Consider the following 22,528-nt stretch of genomic DNA (forward strand, 5'->3'; position numbering starts at 1 on the left):
TTACAACTTAACACTTTATTTGTTTGTCTCAGAAGGAATTCACTTCATATTATGCTATGGTATCTTTTAATTACAAAAATAAGCAAAGAAAATAACTTGAATCTCTCATTACTGTGATATGTTTAATAACCTTTATATGCACATGGAGCTTAAAATGTAATTCAACAATAAATAATGACATATGCCAGATATGCTCACTGTTTATTCCAGTACTCAGCCCCAACCCCCTAAATATCATTTAAATTATAAATACGTTAATGCAAATATAATGGCACAACATTTTCTAAAGTGCAACCAGATCACAAGAGAAGAATCATGCAGACAGGTGGAGATCTGCCCCCAAATCACTGGGCAGGAATGCAAGACAAAAACTTTGGAACAGTAGGTAGGGAGGAGATGGGAAAAAGGAGTGGGAAGGGAGGGGAGAAGCAAAAGAAGAAAATTGACAGGTAAGAATCACTTCTTTCCATAAATACATAAATTATATATGTACACATATGTATATATACATATATACACACATATATACATATATGTATATATACTTCAGAGGGTTATGAAGGAACCACAGCAAAAAGAAAGAATTCCCATGACTGATGTAAAACATTCCCCGGTAACTATGCTGAAATCCCAACAGCTCCATTGGGATCCTAGCTCAGTGGGATAGCTAGTGTGGATACAGACACACAAGCCATTAGCTTTTCTTGTTTAGAGAAGTCATTGACCCTACCTGATAAAGGGGCACCCAGACTATGGTTCACCCAATGCCCAACGAGATGATATGGTGCCCATTTCTTTGGGAGTAGAGAGCTACAGGAGACCCTTCAGGTCAATAGGCTTAGCTCATTGCTGAGTGCCCGGAGGATGGGCTTCATGGGGTTGCAGGCTTAGGGGAAAAGGGGGGCAGCAACATTCACACAGCTGCTTTGGGTACCTTGGCAGCAAGTGATTAGTTTAAAGGCTTTGTGGTAAGGTTGGTTATATTGCTTCCTCTTTAGTTAGAGACCTACTCTGCCCTCGTCCCTTCTCTCTCTCTGGGAATCTACAGGATGGGGTCACCTCCTGCATTTATTTCAGGGAGAATGAAGCACCAATGGTTTCTATCTAAGCAAGTTTAGAAGGCCTGACTTTCAATGAGCAGTATTGCCTGGGAGGGACTGCCAAGGCCAAGGACAGTGACCTTGAGAAATTTCTGGATGTATATCAAAAAGTTACTCATGATACTGAGGCCTCATGAGCAAACCGATGAAGCTACTAGCTCTGGGGTGGGGTTGGGGGGGTGGAATTTTTGTCTGTCTCTATCTTTCTCTCCCTGAAAAGCTACAATGCCATCCCTAGCCAGCCATTTAACAATGACCACCAACACGATAAAGACCGCACAACATAAAATACTGCAGATTTCTATTAAGGCTGGATGGCCCAGGATTATTGGAACCCCCTCAGCTCCTCGCACTTGAAAGGAAGGAATGGTGAGCTACCTGTCTCATGTCCTCACCATCCTTTTGCCATGGGGGCTGGCCTGCCAAGAAGTTACAATTCCTAAGACTCAGAACAAACATGCTGCTCTGGGAACTCCCTTTCCCACGTGCGATACAGAGCTGCTTCCTAGCCAGACTGAAGTGAGCAGCAAGCAGCCTCAGATTTGAGGTGGTCGACCAAGAGGTCAGCAGCTCAACTGGGCTTCATCAGAAATGACTGCTGGTTTCCCTGATCCAATTCATAGAGGCCCATCTCAAGTTCTGATTAGAGGGAAATGACATCTACCCATTTAATTATATTTAAAGATAAAAAAGGCCACAAGAGCTTGTACATGTACTTCTAGTCATGAGAGAAGTAACCCTATTCCCAGAAAGAGAAAAACAAAGCTACATCACGAGGCTAAATCTCTAGGCAATAAAGTTCTTATTATTTGCTGCTAGGTCTAAGCAGCCTTCTCTGGCATTTATTTACAGTATGTAAGTTCTCAGCTCTTTACATTCCACAGTTAGACCTTAAGATATGCTAGTTTTTAAGACAAGTGTTAAAGAGACTTTTAAAGCTCTGAGTAGTTACAGTACATGGAGATAGGAGTTTGATTCTCTATTGAAATGCACAACGTGACAGGCTGGGGAATGAGGCGTGAGCACGTTAGTAGGGAGCCCCAAATACAAAAGCAAATGAGACATCAGAGGAATCGTGATCACACGCTGCCAGTTCAGGGACCCACAGACTGAAAGCAGTGCATTCATATTCGTCCATGGCCAGCACAGATTCATAACACAAACTCCATTCGACATCTCTGGGCGTGATAGAGATGTGCAGCTAAACCTCGAGTGGATCCCTAGTGGCTAACTCCATGGGGGGTAACTATTCTAAAGGGCTCCACGTCTTCAAAACCCTGGTGGTTCAGAGACGGCATGGACGGAGAGGGTTGGAGGGCCGTTTGGGGAAGGGCATGGACAAGGGTGGTTTCCACTGGGGAAGATGCAGTAGGGTCACATCTGTTCAGTTCTTGGGGACATTGCCATCGAAATGACAGGATGCTGGATACAGAAGCCTAGTTCCATGCAGTTGTCTAGAAGGAATGGGGTAGTGGTGGGGAAGTAGGGGATGGGAGAAAAGGGAGGACAGATAGTAGGAACTACTTTGAAATAAAAATGTTTAAAAAATTAAACCAGGCACAGTACACTCAAGATGGGCACATTATCTCCCCTAAAATGAAACTATCTCGGCAGAGGTGTGAACAAACGCCCCCGCCTCTGTTATGCACTCTCGGCCGATGTGCCTTTGATGTGGGAGGCGGCAGGATCAGCATCCTCACCTCGGAGGTTCCTGAAGAAGATTTTTAGCTTCTGAGGCTCTGCCATTCGCCTCCTGCTGAAGTCAGCCCGAGGTGGTGTTGGCCCACAGTGGTCCGTCTGCAATAGGTGGAAGAGGCTGGCCATATTGGGGCCAATCTTCCTCATCAGGCTCTCTTTGATTTTGGTCACTGTCTCATCATCGCATTCCAATAGGCTACGCACAAGCTTGCTGTAGTATCTGGGGGAGAGGAGAAGGCAAGTGTTATAACTAAGGCCGCCAAAGGAAGAGTCAAGGAATGAAATAAGTAATCATCAAACCGAGTCACAGATGCTCATGCAAAGGGTGATACCCAAGGTCACAGAGCTATGATGCATTGTAGGTTTATAGCCTGTAAATACCTGAGGCAGGATCTGAACCCAGGTCTCCATGGCCCTAAATCTAATCCTCTCACTAAGCCACATTGCTTCTCCCAGCGAGTGAGGTCACTGCATGAGTCTGGATCATTTTGTTCCATTTAGAAGGTGGCTTTTTCTAGATACAATCAATCCCATGCTGGTCTCCTGTACAATCTATGTGGTTGTTCAACCTTCTAAGAGGTGTGGGGTCCTGGCATTTTCAAATTGGAAAGACCACAGGGTTTTGGAGCAGGAAGAGACCCAGAAACTCATCTAGCCCACTCTCTCCTTTTTAAACAGGAAGACACTGAGGACCAGATGAAGCAGTGACTTGTCCAAGGTCACATAGCAAGAACTCAAGCCCAAGGCTCTAGAATTCCTAAGGTCAGTGTTCTTTCTGTATAAGGTACTGGGGATAGGGATGGAGTGGGGAAGGATGCTCCAGGCTAAACTCTGAGCAAGGAGATAAGGTTGCTTATTTTTAACTCTCTGCGTAGGGCAAGGGGTTAGCCATTTTTCCAGAATGATTTAACCCCTTGGAGAGAGGTCCATTCAAGGCTGTGTGGTAAATGGAGCAGAACATATCTAATGAGCTTAGGGGATGACCTTTCTGCTCTTGGACAGAGTTGAGATGAGGATTGTGGGAGGGCAGTTGGAGCTGGGTTAGTCAAAATGCCCTGGGTGTCCTTTCTTCTTCAACCTCAAGGGGAGATCACACTTAACTCTTATTTTTTTTTTTAAATTGGGACATATCCTCCCTGTAGGATTAGAAATTACAGAAGCTAAGAATAGATGCAGTATAAAGAGCACTCATTTTAATGATGGAAGATCTCGCCTGGCATCCTAGCTCTTACTATCTGTATGAGCTTGGGAAAGTCACTGAACCGGTCTCAGACTCAGTTTCTTCATCTGCAAAATGGGAACTAAAAGCAGCACCTTCCTTCAAAGGTAGTTTTGAGGATCATGAGATGACTTATGTGAAATGCTTTAAAACCTTAAGGCAATGCATAGATATCTGCTATTAGAAGAATTTCTTCTACTAATAACCTTTTGGAGCTTCCGTTTTCTCCACAATAAAATGAAGAGAGGTAGCCTTGGTGAACTCTAGGGTTGCTTCTAGGTCTGACATCCTGGGTTTTAAGATTCTTTCTAACATTCTACGATATATACTCCCTGGGTCTCAGTTTCCTCATCTGAAAAGGAAAGAGGTTGGACCAGATGACCCCTGCAGTTGCTTCCAGTTTTAGTACTAACATTCTAAGGTACACATTCTCACAGCCTCAGTTTCCTTATCTGTACATTGAGGGGGTTGGGCCATGAGTTGACTGTTCCATCCCCAAATTCTATAACCTGAAGGGGAGGGTGGGTATAAACCAGCTATACTGCAGTGATGACTATAGCTATCCACACACCTGCCCAACCTCATCTGAAACATTGGCTGTTATCAAGGTCCCAGGTCCTTGACATTTGTTCACATCATTGAGGGAAACTGAGTCAGGAAGGACAGTGACTGTTGCTGTAGAGGGGAGAATCTCCTCTAAGGTGGCTCATCCCTCAGTCTTGAAGGTGGAATGGTTGCTGCTTTAGAGATGCCATTCTGGATCCCCAAATTTGAGCCTGGTACTGAAGTCTGTCGTTAACTTTGTGAAGTTCTGGGACTTATCAGAGATCACAAGGCTAAATGGGTGGGCGGGAAACAAACCTAAGTCTTTGTTACTCCAAGCCCAGAGCCCTGTCCACTAGATGGTATTCTTTCTCCATTTGGACAGCTACCCAATGATGACCCTTGCTAACACATTCCCTTTACCTAACCCCATCGGCTGTTATGGACCAAGAGATCTGAGTTCAAATTCTGACAATGACATCTACCATCAGTGAAATCTTTAGGCAAGTCATGACTTCCCTGGACCCATTTTCTCTGTCTGTAAGATGAGCCAATTGCATTAGATTACCTTGGTATACCTTCTTCTTGTAGACAGATGACCCTGTGATGCTTCTACCTAGCACAGCACAAGGTTTGGATCTATCCCCGACAAGGCAAACTAAAATGGTTCCCACGACAAAAGAGTCCAAGTCAATGGTTCCTTTGACTCATGAAGGAGTCCAAGAAGCATTTGTTAAGTACCTATTAAACACTAAGAACTGTGCTAAGCACTAGGAATGGATACAAAGGAAGGCAAACCTGGCCCCTGCCCTCATGGAACTCAGAGTCTATGGGGGGAAATGCTACATGAACAACTGTGTATGGGGAAGCTGTATCAGGATACCAGGAAGTCATGCTGAGGGAAGGTCCTGGCATGAAGGGAACAGGAGCTTAGTAGAGCCTTCCCTCTGCCTGGGTGACTAGCCAGAAGGAGCCACAGGTGGATCCCAGTTCTGTCTGCCAGGCCTTCCCTTCTCTACCAATGCCTGGGGTTTGGCCTCTTGGGATCTCCTGGCCAATGACAAAAGATGATACCTCATCACCATCAGTTGGTCACTGTGAAGAACAGGCTTTTGGGCACCTTAAGGAGATGTCCATGCATTTCAGAAAGTCAAGTGTTGGAAGGAGCACTGGTCTAGCTCCTGCATTTGTAAGGAAATTGAAGCTCAGAGTGGGTACTTGCCTAAGGTCACACAGCCAAGTCAGTGGTAGGGTCTTTATCATTCAACCTACAGAGTTATGACAATAACAATAATGTGCCAATTATTGCAATTATTATCTCATTTGAGGCTCACAACAATCCAGGAGGCAGTGGGTGCTATTACTGTCTCCATTTTATGGGTGAAGAAACTAAGGCAGGGCAGAGTGACTTGCCCAGGTCCACATGGCTAGTAGCTGAGGCAGTATTCTAACTCAGGACCATCCAGCACTCTCCACTGCACACTGGCCAAGTGCCTTGGGAGTTGGAGTAGTCCCTGGGGAGGAGGAGCCTGGCTTTAATTCTCTCACCATCTTTGACAAGTCTACCCTGAAGGGGTCAGTTTCCCCAGGCTTGGTAAAGAGCTGGTCCCAACTTTCTCACGAGAACACAAGTTTCGATGTGCGCCCAGACTCAGGCTTCTCTCGGCCCTGGAGTCCATGCGGCTTAGGAACTCAGTGTGTGAAAATTTATAAATAGCCTTTTGTTTCCCTCGATCAATATTATTGTCCTGTTTCCTGTCCATGCACCACAGAGGTGGGAAGCGTCATCGGTGACACGCACTGGCTCTGGTCTGGGGCGTAGAACTCACTGACCCTCAGCCTTCGCTGGCAGTCTCATCCGGTTGCCCTCAGTGGCAAAAGGCCATCTCTGGCCAAGCTCAGCTGTAGGGGTGGGCACCTGCCCTCCCCTGTCCACAGCTTCTCCAGGGCCCTGCTTCCTTTCTCGGGCCCTCCTTCCTGGATAGGGCTGACTGGTGGGGGTCTTTGTCTCTCCTCCCCCACCTTACTTCAGATAAGTCACAGGAAAGTGGAATGGACCGTTAACTACTTCCTCTTATGCCTCCTTGCCAATTGGCACAGGTTCTGTGTGGGTCTGTGTTGAGATCAGGCTGGGAAAGCAGGATGTTTCAGGGGAGCAGAGATCTCAGCTAGCGGAGGTCAGCCCGGCAAGGAACCGGAAAACTCTGCCCCTCTAAACAGTCATAAAATTAGCCAGCTCCAACAAAAGCACCAGGGAAAGGTTGCTTTGAAAATGAGGGTCTCCAAATGCCAGCTCTAGTTTTACAGGGATGGTCATGAGAGAGCTGGATTCAAATCTAGCTCTGTAATCTTGGGTAAATGACTTAACCTCCCTTGGCCTAAGTCTCATCATCTGTAAAACGAAGAGGGTGAACTAGATACCACCAGGGTCCTCACAGTCAACAGATAAAGAAAGATGACAATTGGTAAGAAAGGGAGATGTGTGTTTGTGTGTGTGTATGTGTGCATGTGCGTGTGTGTGTATATGTGTGTGTGTGTGTGTGTGCATGCTTGTGTGTATGTGTGTGTGTGTGTGTGTGTGTATGTGTGTGTGTGTAAGGAGGTGGATGGAATTACAAACAAGGTTATAAAAGGAAAAACATCCCAGATGAGAATCAGAGTAGAATTCTTATGACTGGCCATTCTGGACAAGACCCCCTTCCTCAGTACAGTGAGGCAGGTTTTAGAAGTAGGAAGACCTGGGTTCCAATCCTACCTCTGATCATTGCTAGCTTTCTGACTTTGAGAATGTCATGGAACCTCTCTGAGTCTCAGTTCCCTCATCTATAAAATGGGGATAATAATAGACCCTTTCTCCTAGGGGAGTCATGAAGCTTCAAGGAGATAATAGGCATAAAGTACTTGGCAAAAAGGAAACTATGATGCAAATGAAATGCTTGTTGTCACCAGGAAGTCCCTGACTCAGTTTCCCATTCAGGGTAAATCACCTCTCTGCATTTACCTCTCTAAAGGCCACTTTCTTCACTTTAAAGTATCACAGATGTAGGGTTAGAAAAGACTCCCTTCCCCCAGATTGTCTAGTTCTGATTTGTTCTGAGAGGTTAAACAACTTGCTGAACCTGGGACTGGAATCTTATGTTTTGAGTTGCAACTCAGAGGCTGCTGGACAGGTGAGGAAAATAGGCCCAAAGAAGGAAGAGTGACTTGCCTATTGTGACCCAGCCAAGCAAGGCCAGCTGGGGCTGGCACCCAGGTCTCAGTCCCCCTCACTTTTCTGAAGAGGAAGAAGAAGTTTTTTCTACTTGTCATCGGGTAAATACTTATAAATGCTCAGGAACCTGTAAGCTCCTTAAGGGTAGGGATTGTCTCTTCATTGTCTCTGTCCTTACTGACCACCATAATGTCTGACCCCTAGTATTAGACTATAAGCTAATGGGCAGGAAGGTTCCATGTTTGCTTCTGTATCCTCACCAATGCTTCCTCTGTTAAAGGGTGGTTGGCACTGTGAAAAGAATGCTGGATTTCAGCTAGGAGCTAGCATGTATGACAACAGCAACAATAGAGATGGCTCACATCAGAAAGGCAGAAAAGGCAGAAAGTGATTAAATGACTTGCCCAGGATCCTACAGCTAGTCAGTGTCTGAAGCTGGATTTGAACCCCACATAGCCAGTCCCTTCACTCATGCAGATCTCATGAGAAATGAGAGGACTGGATTAGATGAATTCTCAGGTCACTTCCAGATAGAGATCTAGGGTCCTACATGCACTCTGGAAAGTAATCCTAACTTTAAAGTGACATAGTTTGGTAAGTCTTGAATATTTTGCCTACACATGTAGTGCAAACTTCAGGAGCCATCTGATTTTTTCTCTGCAGGGTGGGGGAAGGCTCAGTGTTGTGCCAGTTGCCAGGGACATCTCTCTCATCCCTCTGCCCTCTTCCCATCTTTGACTTGAGAGTAATGGGGTACCTGTTGGAATACTGATTGGGCAGCTGGACCACTTCAGAGATGGCTTCGGGATTCTTCTTGGACACCCCGCATATGTCCAGCTTGTGGTAACAATCCTCTTGTACATCGGAGATCATCCTCTGGAACGTGGAACATCTGCGGATTACGGTGAAGATCTTGGAGGTTATACCACTGGCGATACACTTCAGGCTTTCTTTGACAAAGACCTTTCCCTGAAGGGTCCATAAGAAAAGGAGAGATTTAGCATTGCTTGGCACCATTTTACTCCATAAGCATTTACTAAGTACCCAGTGTTTGCAAGGCAAGTGTGAAGTGTAGGGGGTATAGAAACAGGAAGACAAGAAAAAAGAAATGACTCCTGCTGGAGAAATGCAACAGAGATTACAGAAAATAACTGGAAAGGACATTCAAAGAAATTTTAGAGAAGATGAACAAACGTCAGTGGTGAAAATCCAGAAAAATCCTCATGGGGGAAGGCTGGCCCTTGAGCTGAGTCTTGGGAAGATGGGAATCTCAAAGGGAAAAGGTGAGGAGGGTGTACATTTTGGGCATGGGGCAAAGTCATAGAGGTGAGAGATGCCTAAGCAATTTGGATGGACTTCTGAGGCTATAAGAAGGGAGTGAGGCTCAATCTGCCTGGAGACAGGTTGGGAAGATCTTAAGTAACGAGGGGGGATGGGGAACCTTGAACCTTTTTGAGAAGGAGAGAAGCAGGGAGTGCTTCCCTTTGTGTCATGAATGGATTAGACAAGGGAGAGGCTGGACACAGAGAGAGCTCTGGAGTAGCTATGGCAACAATCCAGATGAGGCAGGATGGGATCCAGAGTGGTGGCCAGGCTGGAGCATCGTTGACCTTGTCCCACCCCTGGATTTTATTGATGAGAACTTCGAATCTCAGATGGGTAGAATGATGGGCTCATGGGCCCTAAAGGAGTTAGCAGCTAAGGAAGAATCTGAACCCAGGTCCTTCAGAGCCATTCAACAAGCATCAGCCCCAGGGACTCAGTCTTCATTTAATTCCTGTGTCCTGGCCACTTGAGAAATAAAAAGAGCTGGTCTTTCTACATCTCTGTATACTTAACAAAGTACTCATGGCATCTCTGTGAAGGAGGTGGCCCGATGGTCATTAATAACGGCCACCCTTTACATAGGGCAGTCAGGTGGTCCAGTGGATAGGATGACAGGCCACAAGTCAGAAAGACCTGAGTTCAAATCCAGCTTCAGATACTTCCTAGCTGTGTGACCCTGGACAAGTCACTTCTCCATGTTTGCCTCAGTTTCCTCATCTGTAAAATGAGTGAGAGAAGGAAATGGCAAACCAGTCCAGAGTATCCCTGCCAAGAAAACCCAAATAAGGTCACAGAGAGTAGGACACAAATGACAACAAAATCATGTACGTTGTGTTCTATGGACTGGGAAGCATTTTACAGATTTTCTCTCATTTGATTCTCACAGTCGCTTTGGGAGGGAAATGCTATTATTATGCCCATTTTACAGAGGAGGAAACAGAGGCACAGAGTATGCAGATGACTTACCCAGGGTCACACAGCTATTTAAGTCTGGGGCAGGATTTGAACCGGGTTCTTCCTCAGGCTCAGTTGTCTATCCATAGTGGCACCTAGCTGCCTCATTATTAAAGAGAAAAGTAGCCAAATGTGGATGAAATGCTGAACCTGGGAAGAGCTGGGCTAGAAACCTGCCTCTGGCACCTGCTAGTTGTGTGACTTTGGCCAAGTCACTTGACCTCTCTTGGCCTTGAGTTCCTCATCTACAAAATGGGGGTGGTAATCAGAGCACCTACCTCCTAGCTTCAAATGAGATCATGTCAGTAGAGTGCCAAGAAAGCTGTAAAACATGAGGGCCATACTTGGGGAACAAGTATAGAGCTTATATAGTTAGGAAATGGCTTCCCTGCCTCTAATAGCAGAGCTTTCTCCTTCTCTTGCCCAGAACAGCCTTCTTTGCTCCTTCTGGGTCCTCTCCCCCCCACGCTGGCCATTCTCCTTATCTCTGTCCACAATGTTGCTCCACCCGCATCTTGAAATCCATCCTCCTCTCTAGCTGTTCTCTGTGAGCTACAGAACAGTGCTCTTGGAGGGCAGGGGCTGATTCAATTGCTTGTATTTGTATACACAGCACTTAGTATGCCTTGCACCTACTGAGTGCTTCCTAACTGCTTTATCTGCCTCTTCATCTTGCCAGAGTGGGGCTTCCAAGACTTCAACCTTTTTTTCCTTACCCTTGCTGCCTCAGTATCCTTGCCATATGCTAGAATCCCCACCCAAGTAAATAGCAGCACCCTCCAGGGCCAACAGACATGATCCTGGGTGAACAGGGTGTCGTGCCAATGTGGGGCTATCCATGAGCCTCCTGAGCCCATTGGAAGCCTGTCTGAGTTTTGTCTGCCAGAATGCCCCTTCACTTATCTCCGGGAGTTGTCATGAGAAAGGAAAGGAGGTGATAGTAGAGAAAAGCGGGAAAAAAGCCCTCAGATTTAGAGGGACCTCAGAAGTCACTTAACCACTGCAAGGAAAGAGACTCATCACTTGGCTTTGTTTCTAGAAGGAAAACTGCCCACTTCCTAGTTCTCATTTCTAGGAGAAAAGGTACTTTGAAAGGAATAGTTCACAGGCTCATAAAAAGAAGGAAAGTTCATTTTCTTCTCCCCTACCTCTGTCCCACTGGGATCAAATCATCAGTTAGAACTGAAATGGACCTGAGAGGTCATAATTTTATCCTCCTCAATTTTACAGAAGAGGAAGCTGAGGCTCCAAAAGAGGGCCATAACCAGGCTTTGAATTGAGGTACTCCAATTCCAAGTAGAGCAACATAGTAACCCCTCATCTGAGGCCTGAAGTGGAGTAAACATCTGAACCTTTGCTCACAAAGGTGATTGGGATGAGGGTGGGGAAGGGGGTAGGGCAAGGAAGCCAGCCTCTGTTCCTTACTCTACCATTTGCCTTGGTTGTGGCAAGAGGGGCTCCATTCACCCCAATTCCACTTACCTGAGTATCAAATTTTGCGGCACTGTACAGAAAGGATTTGCAGATGTCATACATTCCATTTGTATCGCAGGTAGTGTTTTCCAGACATGCAAAAGCCCCACAGCCCACCTGCAGAGCGCTGTTGAGGCATCGGATCACTTCAGCTGAAAAGAGGAGACAAACGTGTCAGGAGGGGTGGAATCTGTTCTGCAGCATACTGCTGGGACAAATGAGGCCTTCACAGGTGGAGTCTGGCATCTTAGGGAAGGAGAACACAGACACAAAGTCTGTGGTATGGGAAAGGAATGGGAAGGAAATAATCATTTTAACGTGTCAGGTACTGTATTAAGTATTTTCACAAATATTAGCTCATTTTACCCTTACAACAACCCTGAGGGGTAGGTGCAACTATTATTCCTATTTTACAGATAAAGAAACTGAGGCAGACAGAAGTTAAGTGACTTGCCTAGGGTCACACAGCTAATAAATGTTTGAAGCTGAATTGGAACTCAGGTCTTCCTGATTCCAAACTCAGGGCTTCATCCACTGGTTAGTTGTCTCTAGCCATGAAACTAGCGTATAAGTCAAGACTGTCCTGCTGGAACAGCTGCTGCCATGGCTCAAGGAGGAAGGGGAGAAGGAACACAAAGGAATGAGAGGGAAGGCTCTATCCACTAGGAGATTTTCCTCCTTATCTGAATGTCATAGAAAACAGGATCACGAGAGTTCGGATGTAACCAACTGGGGACCTTAGAAGTCATTTAGTTCAGTGGACTTGGAACGTTACTAATTGTGTGACCTTGGGCAATTCATTTCTTCACCTTTATGTTCCTTTCCTAGTCTTAATCTATGATCCAGTGAGAAGCCCAGTGATGACTTTGTCCAAGGTCACATGAGTCATATGATGCAGATGCAGGATCTGAATTCAGTTCCTCTGATTCCAAATTGAAACCTTTTCCAACTGGAGCACATGTTTAATTATATAGAGAAAAGGGGGGGGGGTATATCCTCCCTTCCCCTGCCTCCCCATCCTCCAAAGAAGACTGGGATTAAGATTTAGAAGACCCACTAGTTGCACCAGTTTGGACAAATCATTTATAGCACCTGTCCAACCTCAGTTTCTTTATCTGTAAATGGGATAATAACTAGCCCACAGAGCTATTGGGAAGAAAAAGCTTTACCAATTGTTACAGAAATGTGAGTAGTTATTATCTAATCATTGCTGGTCCCTTAGGATCATAGATTCAGAGCTGAAAGCCTTTAAACTAATCCCTAAGTCAGAAGAAAGTGACCCCCAAGAAGATGAGATAACTTGTCCAGGATCCGTAGGAAGTGAACAGTCAGGGGCAGACTTTGAATTCAGGTCCTCTGACTCAAGAGTTGGTGATCTTTCCATTGTCCCACAATGTCTCCCTTTTCTCAGTCTTATAAGGTATTATTATCTTTAAGGCTTAGCATTCTAAAAAATGGGTATAAATTCAGAAATTAGGATAAGGTGGGGAGCAGAGGAGAGGGGAAGAGAAGGAAACCAGCCATTTTGACTCTAGAGAACTCATTCAAGAACATACTTTTTCAAAAAGTCCAAATCTCTTTTTTAATTGATGGGAAACTCCCAGATTGGAAACTCCCCTCACCAATGCCAATTAGCAACTCCTTTGGGACTTAAGAGCCTTAGAGAATTATGTGCCAAGTTTAGGGGCTAGTTCTGGGTCACACAGCTGGTAAGTGTGAAAAAGCAGGACCTGAATCCAGGCCCAAAGCTTGGGAAGGAGCATGATACAACAGAAAGAGCACTGAATTTTGGAATTTGCAGATCTGAGTTCAAATCCTTCTTTTTCCACTTACTACTTTCATAACCTTGAGCCAATCACAGCACAGTCTCTGGACTCAGTTTTCTCATCTCTAAAATGAGGGGGTTGGCTAGATGTCTTCTGACTCTAAATATACCACTCTATGTTCCCTCCAGCCACTGCATCACATTGTCTCCCAAATCCCCACAGAAGGGTAGAAAAGGATTCTACATATCCACCTGTGAACCCATAAGCCTCCTGGGTTGCCCGAGTCACATTCACCTTAGGATTGGCAAAAAAGGGAACAGAGCCAGCTAGTATTTTTCCCTAGTGCCCCCATTACAGAATCATACTCAGAGCAACACACATATTCATTCATTCATATTCTGTCTCTCTCTGAAGACATTAAAAGCCTTATTTAGGAGAAACACAGGTGTGGAGTAATGAGTCCAAGGACCCCGTTGTGCAAGACTGGGAGAAAACCGCAAGCTGAAAACTTGCATGAGGGTTTTTGCATTCTGGATAAGATCTCCCATAAAAGTAATTTCTCCCCTCCAGAAGGGAGGGAGGGGGTGCGTTCTGGCAGGCAGCTCAGCGAGAAGCTATCTGCAGCCTCCGTTCCACAGGATTCTCCCGGGAGATCAAAAGCTTCCCGGGTTCATTTGGGCTTCCCCGCCCCTCCCCCTCCCCAGCCTCTGGGATGCTACAAGTCATTTCCCTAATTATAGATTTCCACGGGTTCAAATGATAACTTTGCTCGCAGCAATTTTAATATGCATTAGGGCTGCTATTGTCTTAGGAAGGCTAGAGTTGGGAGGGAATCGTTGAATTTCTATAGCAACCAAAGTACAAAAGGAAATGGGACCATTGCCCAGAGACCTACTACTCTCCACTGGGCTGGGGGAGGGGGGAGGCTGGAGGTGGAGGAGAAAACACCGGGTGCCTTCTGGGAAGAAGGAAGCAGGACAAATTCTGGGGAGAAGGGACCCATCTGACACCTGCCCTCATCTCCTTGGTGCCACGAAAAGTAGTGCCTCTGGTTCAAATCTTGGTCTGCCACTTACTACTAGCTGTGGGACCTGGGATCAAATTCTGTCACTAACTAGCTATGTTATCTTGGGCAAGTCATTTCACCTCTCTTCAAAGAAGGGGTCAGAGGTAAGTTCTCCTCCAGATCTGAATGTCTAAGTCTGGGATCCCTTTCCTTCTCTAGGTATCCGTTTTCTTCTCTGCAATAGAAGAGAATTGGGATAGGTGATTTCTCAGGATCTACCTCCTGGAGTTTGAAGTCTGATTCTGGGATTATGCATCCATGCTGATCTTTCAGGGTGCAGTGGAAGGCTCTCTGGACTGGACGTCACAGAAGCCTAATTTGAACCCTGGCCCTGACGCTTGCTCCCTCCGTGACCTTGAGTTTTCCATCGTGGAGTCTCAGTTTCTTTATCTGTGAAATGAGAGGCTTGGGCTAGATGCTCTTACGGTCCCTTCGAGCTCCTTCATTTACTATCTAGCTCGGATCTTTGGGAAAGGGGGGGGGGGCGTGGATGATTCCCCAGAGGTCGGGGAGCAGAGAGGGGTGCACGGGTATCAGAGGAGGAACAGGGGTGTGGAGATAAAACAGGGCTGACTCCTAGGGACCCTTAACCCTTTAGAGACAAAGGCAATGGGCAAGGAACTGATTCGGGAGCCAGGACTAGAGAGCCCTTTCACTCAGAGAAACAGCTGCAGTTTGGGGGAAAAATAGGAAAAAAAAATTAAAAGATTTTCTTAGTCCTGTGATGCACGAATGTTTCAATGCAAGGGCCGGGGAGAGGGAATGCCCTTCTCTTTGGATTCATCCTCGATGACCCATCAGTCCTGAGGGTTCAAGGATTTTTTCTTCTTGTTTTAGCATGTGCTCTCCGCAAGGTTGAGGATGCCAAGTATTTTTTTTTTTTTTCCAGGGGGCTTGGGTTGCGTCAGCCTGTCCAGGTCTCACCTTCAGAGCTAGTCCCTGCGAAGCGCTGAGAGCGTGCCTGGAAACGCTCCCCACGCCCCCTCCCCAGCCCTCCTCCCAGCAGGGTACGTGCCAGATTACAGGCGATCAGACTGAGAGGCTTATGCAACGAAATACCCCTCAGCCCTCAGCTCGCCTTCCCTTCGGTTTCTTCGTCAGTCGCATAGAAATGTACAAGACAAAGGCGGTCCGCTTCCTGGGGCTACTGGATCCCCCGGCCGCTCCGGGGCCATCGGGCATGAATGAAACACGTTTGGGAGCTCCAGTCCGCCGGCCGGCACACACAGCAGCAGGCACGCTAGCGGGAGAGCCGGGGGATGGATGCAGGACAGCTCCGGGGGATTGGGGTGGGGGGTAGGGAGGGGCCGGGGAAGGCGGGGGGTGGGGAGTGCCTGCGGCTTACCTGAGCTGTGAGCAGCCCCCCGGGGCTTCCTGGGGCTCACCGAGTCATTCTGCTCGGATTCGGTGGCTGCAGAAGCGCCGATCACCAGCACCAGCAACACGGCGGAGTTGTGGACCATTCTCTGAGAAGTTCCCGCTAAGTTGCCGGGTTTTTTCCCCCTAGCCCCACTTCCCTCCTTCTCCTCCTCCTCCCCCCTCCTTTCCTCCCGGTCTCTCCCGGCTTGAGAGAAGACGTGGATCTGGATGCGTTTGGAGGCTGAGGCGGAGAGCTGGCGAGGCTGGCGGCTGCGAGGGTGAGGGCGTTGCAGCCTCCGCTGCGCTCAGGCTGGAGGTGCCGGCACCTTTGGCTTGGACAAACTGGGGGCTCCTGAGCAGCACCCAGGGAATTTATAGCCGCTCTTATCGCTCCCCGGGATCGGGAGCCAATCAGGAGCAGAGCCGGTCAGCCAATGAGCGGCCACACACTCATTCAAGCGCCGGGGCCCTGGACTTTAGAGGAATATTTTCCAGCAGATTTTAACCTGGTGCCAATATTTCGTGTGTGTGTGTGTGTGTGTGTGTGTGTGTGTGTGTGTGTGTGTGTGTGTGTGTGTGTGTGTGTGTGTGTGAGTGTGTAGGAGGTGGAGAGGTGGGGGATGGAGAACTCCCCATGTTTAATCTCCTTCAAGGAAATGGCTTGGAAAGCTTGCTCATCATCCTTTAATTTTCCAAAAGAGGCCCCGTTTTCTCACATCGTTTAGGAAAATGCTGGGTAGGAGGGAGCTTTTGGAGGAAGCAAAGACGAGTCTCTCTCAGTGCTCAATTAACCAAGCCATCACTAATCTTAAAAGCTTGCTCCTGGTGTTTCAAGCTCCACACCTCGCGCTCCTCCCTCCCACGCCCACCAGCGCTCACATGTTCTCAGAAGAATCGATGAGCTTGAGGCAGCATGGAGGCATGGCCCCCCGTGCACATAGGATCACGAGGCAGTGTAGATCGAGAAGGCATTGGGCTGAGACCAGAGACCAGGTCCTGGTATCCCCTTAGCTGCTAGGGACCTTAATTACCACTAGGTTCTTAATGAGGGTTTTGTGTCTGTTTGGTGAAGCCTGGGAACCCTTTCTCATTAGAATGTTTTTACATGCATAAAATAAAATGCATAGTATTACAAACGAAACCGAATATATGGAAATATGGTTATCAATAAACACAAACATACTGTATGTGACACATGTATATATACATATGTTGTCACACAAGCGCAATGTACTTCCAGGTTGCATATACACATACATGCCATACATACATAATACACACATATGTGTAGACACATGCAGTTCCTGGTCAACAGATTAAGAACTGCATAGAGAATAACCTTCTTGAAGGAAGGAACTTGTTTGCTTGTCCTTGTTTCATGTTGTCAGTGACTCGCACACAGTAAATAATGAACATTGAATGAATACTTAAACACACTCCTGCCTGCATGCATGAATGATAAAGAGAGCTCTGTGACCTTGGACTAGTCACTATTCCCCCCTCTGAGCCTCAGTTTTCTCCTCTGTAAAATCTCTGGGTCAGAATTTGGAGCTTGAAGGGACTTCAGAAGCATCTCATTTTACAGAGAAGGAAACTGAGGCCCAGATCTGCCCAGTGATTTGCCCAATATCACAGAGTAGGTGGAATTTGCTTTGGACTCCAAATGCCCCACTCTTTCCACAACAGTTACATGGTCTCTGAGGTTCCTTCTAGCTCTGACATTCTGTGATACATTTGACACAGAGATGAGTTCTCATGACTTCTAGTCAAACTCTGGGGAATTGTTGTCTCCCATCCCCATCCTTCCATAGTTCCTGAAACTGTCCTGAGGATGATTCCATTGTGTCCACTGAAGATGAGCCTGCCTCCTAGACACTGTATTCAGTGACAAAAGCAGCTATCCTTCCCATTGAACAGTACTATATAGCACATTAAATATAGAACAGTAATAATAGGCTAGTCAGAAGCTAGGTGGTACAGTGGATAGAATGCTGGGCCTGGAGTCAGGGGGACCTGAATTCAAATCTGGCCTCAGACACTTGCTAACTGAGGGACCCTGGGTGAGTCACTGAACCCCACTTGCTTCACTTTCCTCATCTATCAAATGAACTGGAGAAGGAAATGGCCACCCTCCCCAGTATGTCTGCCAAGAAAACCTCAAATGGAGTCCTGGAAAATCAGAAAGGACTGAATAACAAACAAGTGACATGTTCCAGGACTATTTCTGTTTGTTGACGTTGCTGTCTCATGACTTTGTGGACCATGGCACATAAGGCCCTTCATTGTCAATGGGGTTTTCTTGGTAAAATTACTAGAGTGCTTTGCTGTTTTCTTTTCCAGTGGATTAAGGCAAACATAGGTCAAGTGACCTGGCCCATAGTTATACAAACCATCAAAACAGGTGAGAGAACCAAGATTAATGATAACATGAAATTAATAATGATAATAGCTATGTATATAACGATTTCAAGTATACAGGACACTTCACAATCATCAATGGTCTCACTGGATCATACACACACACATTCACTCACTCCATGGAGATAACAAGCGATACCTGAAAGGTTACACATTGTGTATTCATGCCCAGCAGTTTCATCACACCATTGAAAGGATGGCGCTTACAAAACCATAGCCTGCTAGGTGGATGAGTTCATTTCATTTCTTGGGGACCCTTGGGGAGAAGAGCAAGGGAAGACTGAGGAGACACAGGAGAAAGCTTGCAAAGTTTATCTGATTTAAGGGGGAAATGACTGGAGCCTTTACTGAGATTCAGGTTGCTCTGTTTGATGATGGGCCCAGGAAAGGCTAGGGCTTGACTGGAGGTTGGTTTGACTTCATGAAAGTCAGAAGATTCTGTCCATATTGGTTCTGAGAGCTAGGATGAGGATGGAGGAATTCAGAGAGATAAACTGAGAAGGATTGAGTGTGGCTTGTGAGGAAGGAGAAGAGAAATTCTGGTGCCCACCGTAACTCCAGTGACTTCTGAACATCTCAAGCAAAAATCCAAGAGAGCCCCTGCCTGGAGCCCCTCCCTCTTGACCTTTGCCTCTGAGGCTCCCCAACTTTCTCCAGAGCTCAGCTTGGGTGTCATCTGTCACACAAGTTCAGGTTCACAGTCAACAAGCATTTATGATGGGTCTTCCATGTGCCAGGTAGCACAGAGAATACAAAGTAGGTAAACAATAGCCCCTGCTCCCAAGGAGTCCAACAAGTGAGACGACATCCAAAAGGCGTGTATATACAAACCACCCACAAGATACAGTGGAGATGATCAGCCAAGGGAAGGGGACTGGGAAGGGCTACTTGCTTCCTCCCAGCTGCTTGCACTCTTTCTTTCATTCACTCCAAATTATTTTATACTGTACTTGGTATATATTTTGTATTCATTCTATGAATGGATTCTCAACTCCACTTTGCAGTAGGTATCTTGAAGGCAAGGGTTCTTTTATTTCTGTCTTTCTATCCCCAGCACCCAGGACAGGGCCTGACATATTGTTATTTGGTTGTCTGACTCTTCATGACCCCATTTGGGGTTTTCTCGACAAAGGCACTGGAGAAGTTTGTAATTTTCTTCTCTAGCTCATTTTCAGATGAAGAAACTGAGGCAAGCAGGGTTAAGTGACTTGGCCAGAGTAAGTGTCTGAGGTCAGTTTGAACTCAGGTCCTCCTGACTCTGTGCCTGACATTCTATCCACTGTGCCACCTTGCTACCCTGATACATATTAATAAATGCTTATTGAATGAATAATTGATTTCTTTGTTAACTGCAAAGCAGAGAGGTGTCTAGCAGTTGAGAGGTCACCGCCTGGAGGGGGAGGTCTTGTAGTATAGGGACTTGACCAATGTTCTCAAGGAAAGATAATCTTGGCTAGGGATAATGGAGGTGAGATAAAGAGGAAATCAAAGCAACAAACATTTATTAAGAAAGTGAAACATCTAAACATGGAAAAGGAATTTGAGAGACTCAGTTTCATTTCACCAGTTTTATTCAGCCCACCTGTCCTCTGCCCTTGGTGCTGCTTAATGCTCAACGCTCAATGAAGGATGCCTCATGTGTGACAAAGATTTCCAATCAGTTGCCACTCTGTAAATGAAAAGTGATTCTCTCTACAATAGATTGACACAATAGATTGACACCCACTACCTTCCAAGAAGGCCTGCTTTACTTTCAGAGAGTTGGAGTTGTTGGGAAGGGTTGACTTTTTCCCTGACCTTGAATCTAAATTTTATTCTCTTTTCATAATTTCCACTTGGTGCTCCTGGCTCTGAGCTCTGGGGACAAGAAGGACGAGGCTAATCCTTCTCATAACTGCTGTTCATTTCATTAGTGTGGATGCTCTCTGCACTGCAGCATACTATAACTCTTTCATACTTCTTCAGTCATGACAACAAGAAAGAAAGAAAGAAAAAGAAGGGAAGGAAGGAGAGAAGAAAGGAAAGGAGGGAGGGAGGAAGAAGGAAATGAATAAGGGAAGGAAGAAGGAAAGAAAGAAAAGAAGGAAGGAAAAAGAAAAGAAAAAAGAAAGGAAAAAAAGAAAGTCATCAGCCTGGTGGCCAATGTGATGGGGAGACTGTTAACCTTTAGGAGAGTGCTCAGCACAGCACAGCCATGGCCTGCACCCACAGGATCCTAGAAAGAGCTCCAAGGCACCCAAGAGGTCATTTAGTCCAACCTCGGCATCTTCTTGATCTCACCGAGGCCAAGGCAGGGTAATGAGGTGCCTGAAGACATTCAGCTATTAAGCAGGCTTATGGATGTAGAGCTGGAAAGGATTCAAGAGGTCATTTAGTTCAAACTCATCACCTTCCAGATCAGGAAACTGAGGCCAAGGGAGGGTAATGAGTTGCCTGAAGTCATGCAGGTAGTAAGTAGTACTGGAGGGTTACAGATTAGGACTGAAAAAAAAATCCACAAAATACAAAAAACCATTCAATCCTTTTATTTAAGAGATGAGGAAGTGAGGTCCAGAGAAGTTGTATATACCTAACAGCTCAGATGACAGATGTCTAAGGTGGGATTTGAACTCAGGTCCTCTGATTCCAGAGGAACCAGTACTCTTTCTACTGTTCCACATTGCCCTGAACCTCAGCAGTAGCTGCTTGGGCTTGCACCCCACTGGCAAAGCTTTCAGGAACTCAGCTTCCCAACACAAACTTGGCATTTAGGTGTACCTAACTGCAGAGTTGGAGAAAATGGAGCAGACACATAAGACATGAACTCAAGGACTGAATGATACACCTGGGAAGACAAGATTCTCCAAGAGGATGATTATTCAATGTGTGTGAGTATCTGCACATTGAAACAATTTGAAAGCAGAGCTGTGTATAGTCAGAAAGGGGAAAAGAAAAATGGTGCCTGGATTGGTCAAAGATAGTTTCATGAAGGAGGAAAGACCTGATCTGACCTGGGAAGGGGGAAGGTTCCAAGAGGCAGAGGTGAAGATGGGCAGTTTTATTACTTATTGGTCTCTCCAGGCTAAGATCAAGTGCAGAAGGAATATCTTCCAGGCATGAGGGGAACAGAAAAGGCAAAAGCATGGAGGGAGAGATGGAAGGTTGCGTAGAAGCAGTAGCAAGATAGGCTATATTAATATGAATGCTGAGTGTGCGAGGGAAGTGAAGGTTAGGTTGTACTCTGCATGTTCTCTTGGAGAGCTCTTGGCTCTCTTTCCAGGTCCCATTTCATCAGTATGTTTCAACCAACCAGTCAATCAGTCAATCTCTGAGTATTTGTTAGGTTTCCACTATGTCCAAATACTGGGTCAGATACTGGGAATACAGTCAGTCAATAAACATTAAGCACCTACTATGTGCCAGGTAATGGGATGGATGCTGGGAATACAAAAAGAAAAAAACACACACATCCCTGCCCTCAACAAGCTTACCTTCTAGTCAAAGAGATGCCAAGTACATGTATATAAATATATATGATATATTAAATTTGTATATGCATGTTTATATGTATATATGCACACACATGTATATATATACACACACAGACATACAAATAGAAGTGATTAGGAGGGGGAGGCACTTGCAGCAGGGGGAGGGAAGGGGCATCAAGAGATACCTCCTGTAGCTGATGGTGTTGAAGCAAGGTCCTGAAGGAAGCTAAGGATGTGAGATCTGGTGATGAGGAGGTAGGGCACCACAGGGGAGGGTCACAACCAGTGCAAAGGTCCGGAGATGAGAAATGCAGGACCATATACAAGGAACAGCAAGAAGGCCAGTTGTTTTGGTCCTGCCAGATGTTCAGACCAACAGATTTCAATGGAAAGCATCAGCATGATATAACATAGACTGCTATTTCTCCATTGCTTTAAGATTTTTAAGTTCCTCAACAATAGAATCTTATCTGAACCTCACACACCAACCTTGCAGGTAGGTACTGTGACTACCATGACTGTCATCTGACAGATGAGGGAACTGAGGCTCAGAGGCCAAAGACTGGAGTGGAGGCTCATCTCTGTGATGGGCTCACTCCCTGTCAGAGGCTGGTGGCAGGAGGTGGGGGAAAGAGTCTGGAAGACATTGGTCTGGGCTCCAGCCCCTGTGGCTAACCCTGGATCTGGAAATGCCAAGAGAAGAGAAGGAATCAGAAGTCCATGATACAGGCAAAAGGGTTCAGAGGAAGGGTTTCTTCCTCTGCATGATGTCCAGGGTTACCCCCTAGCACTCAGTTCTTCTGACAGTTTTTATTGAGCATCTGCTGTGCATAAGCCACCATGGGGAGGGGGATGGGCATAAAAGCTCAACCACTGCCCTCCAGGGTTCTGTAGGTTTGGGACAGATGATACCATCAGCAGAGAG

The 22,528-nt window shown here is 46.2% G+C and overlaps 1 protein-coding gene across 1 annotated transcript; it reads right to left on the bottom strand.

Annotated features, from left to right (window-relative positions):
• Positions 1-16,066, bottom strand: STC1 (stanniocalcin 1). Its single transcript, XM_072635219.1, has 4 exons — positions 15,702-16,066; positions 11,534-11,676; positions 8,529-8,740; positions 1-3,018 (listed from the first exon to the last, which is right to left on the bottom strand). The coding sequence occupies exons 1-4, from the start codon at positions 15,817-15,819 to the stop codon at positions 2,742-2,744; spliced, it is 750 nt and encodes a 249-aa protein (XP_072491320.1). The 5' UTR covers positions 15,820-16,066; the 3' UTR covers positions 1-2,741.
• Between the last annotated feature and the right edge of the window lie 6,462 nt (positions 16,067-22,528).

Source organism: Notamacropus eugenii, chromosome 1, assembly GCF_028372415.1.
Source record: "Notamacropus eugenii isolate mMacEug1 chromosome 1, mMacEug1.pri_v2, whole genome shotgun sequence".
Classification (NCBI taxonomy): domain Eukaryota; kingdom Metazoa; phylum Chordata; class Mammalia; order Diprotodontia; family Macropodidae; genus Notamacropus; species Notamacropus eugenii.

What these genes read in the sequence shown, in the direction of transcription:
- STC1 (XM_072635219.1), bottom strand. Translation starts at nt 15,819, where the DNA reads ATGGTCCACAACTCCGCCGTGTTGCTGGTGCTGGTGATCGGCGCTTCT. An exon ending in CCGCAAAATTTGATACTCAG is followed by an intron (nt 8,741 to 11,533) that starts GTAAGTGGAATT and finishes TGGACCCTTCAG; the next exon opens with GGAAAGGTCTTTGTCAAAGA. An exon ending in CCCAATCAGTATTCCAACAG is followed by an intron (nt 3,019 to 8,528) that starts GTACCCCATTAC and finishes CCTCTCCCCCAG; the next exon opens with ATACTACAGCAAGCTTGTGC.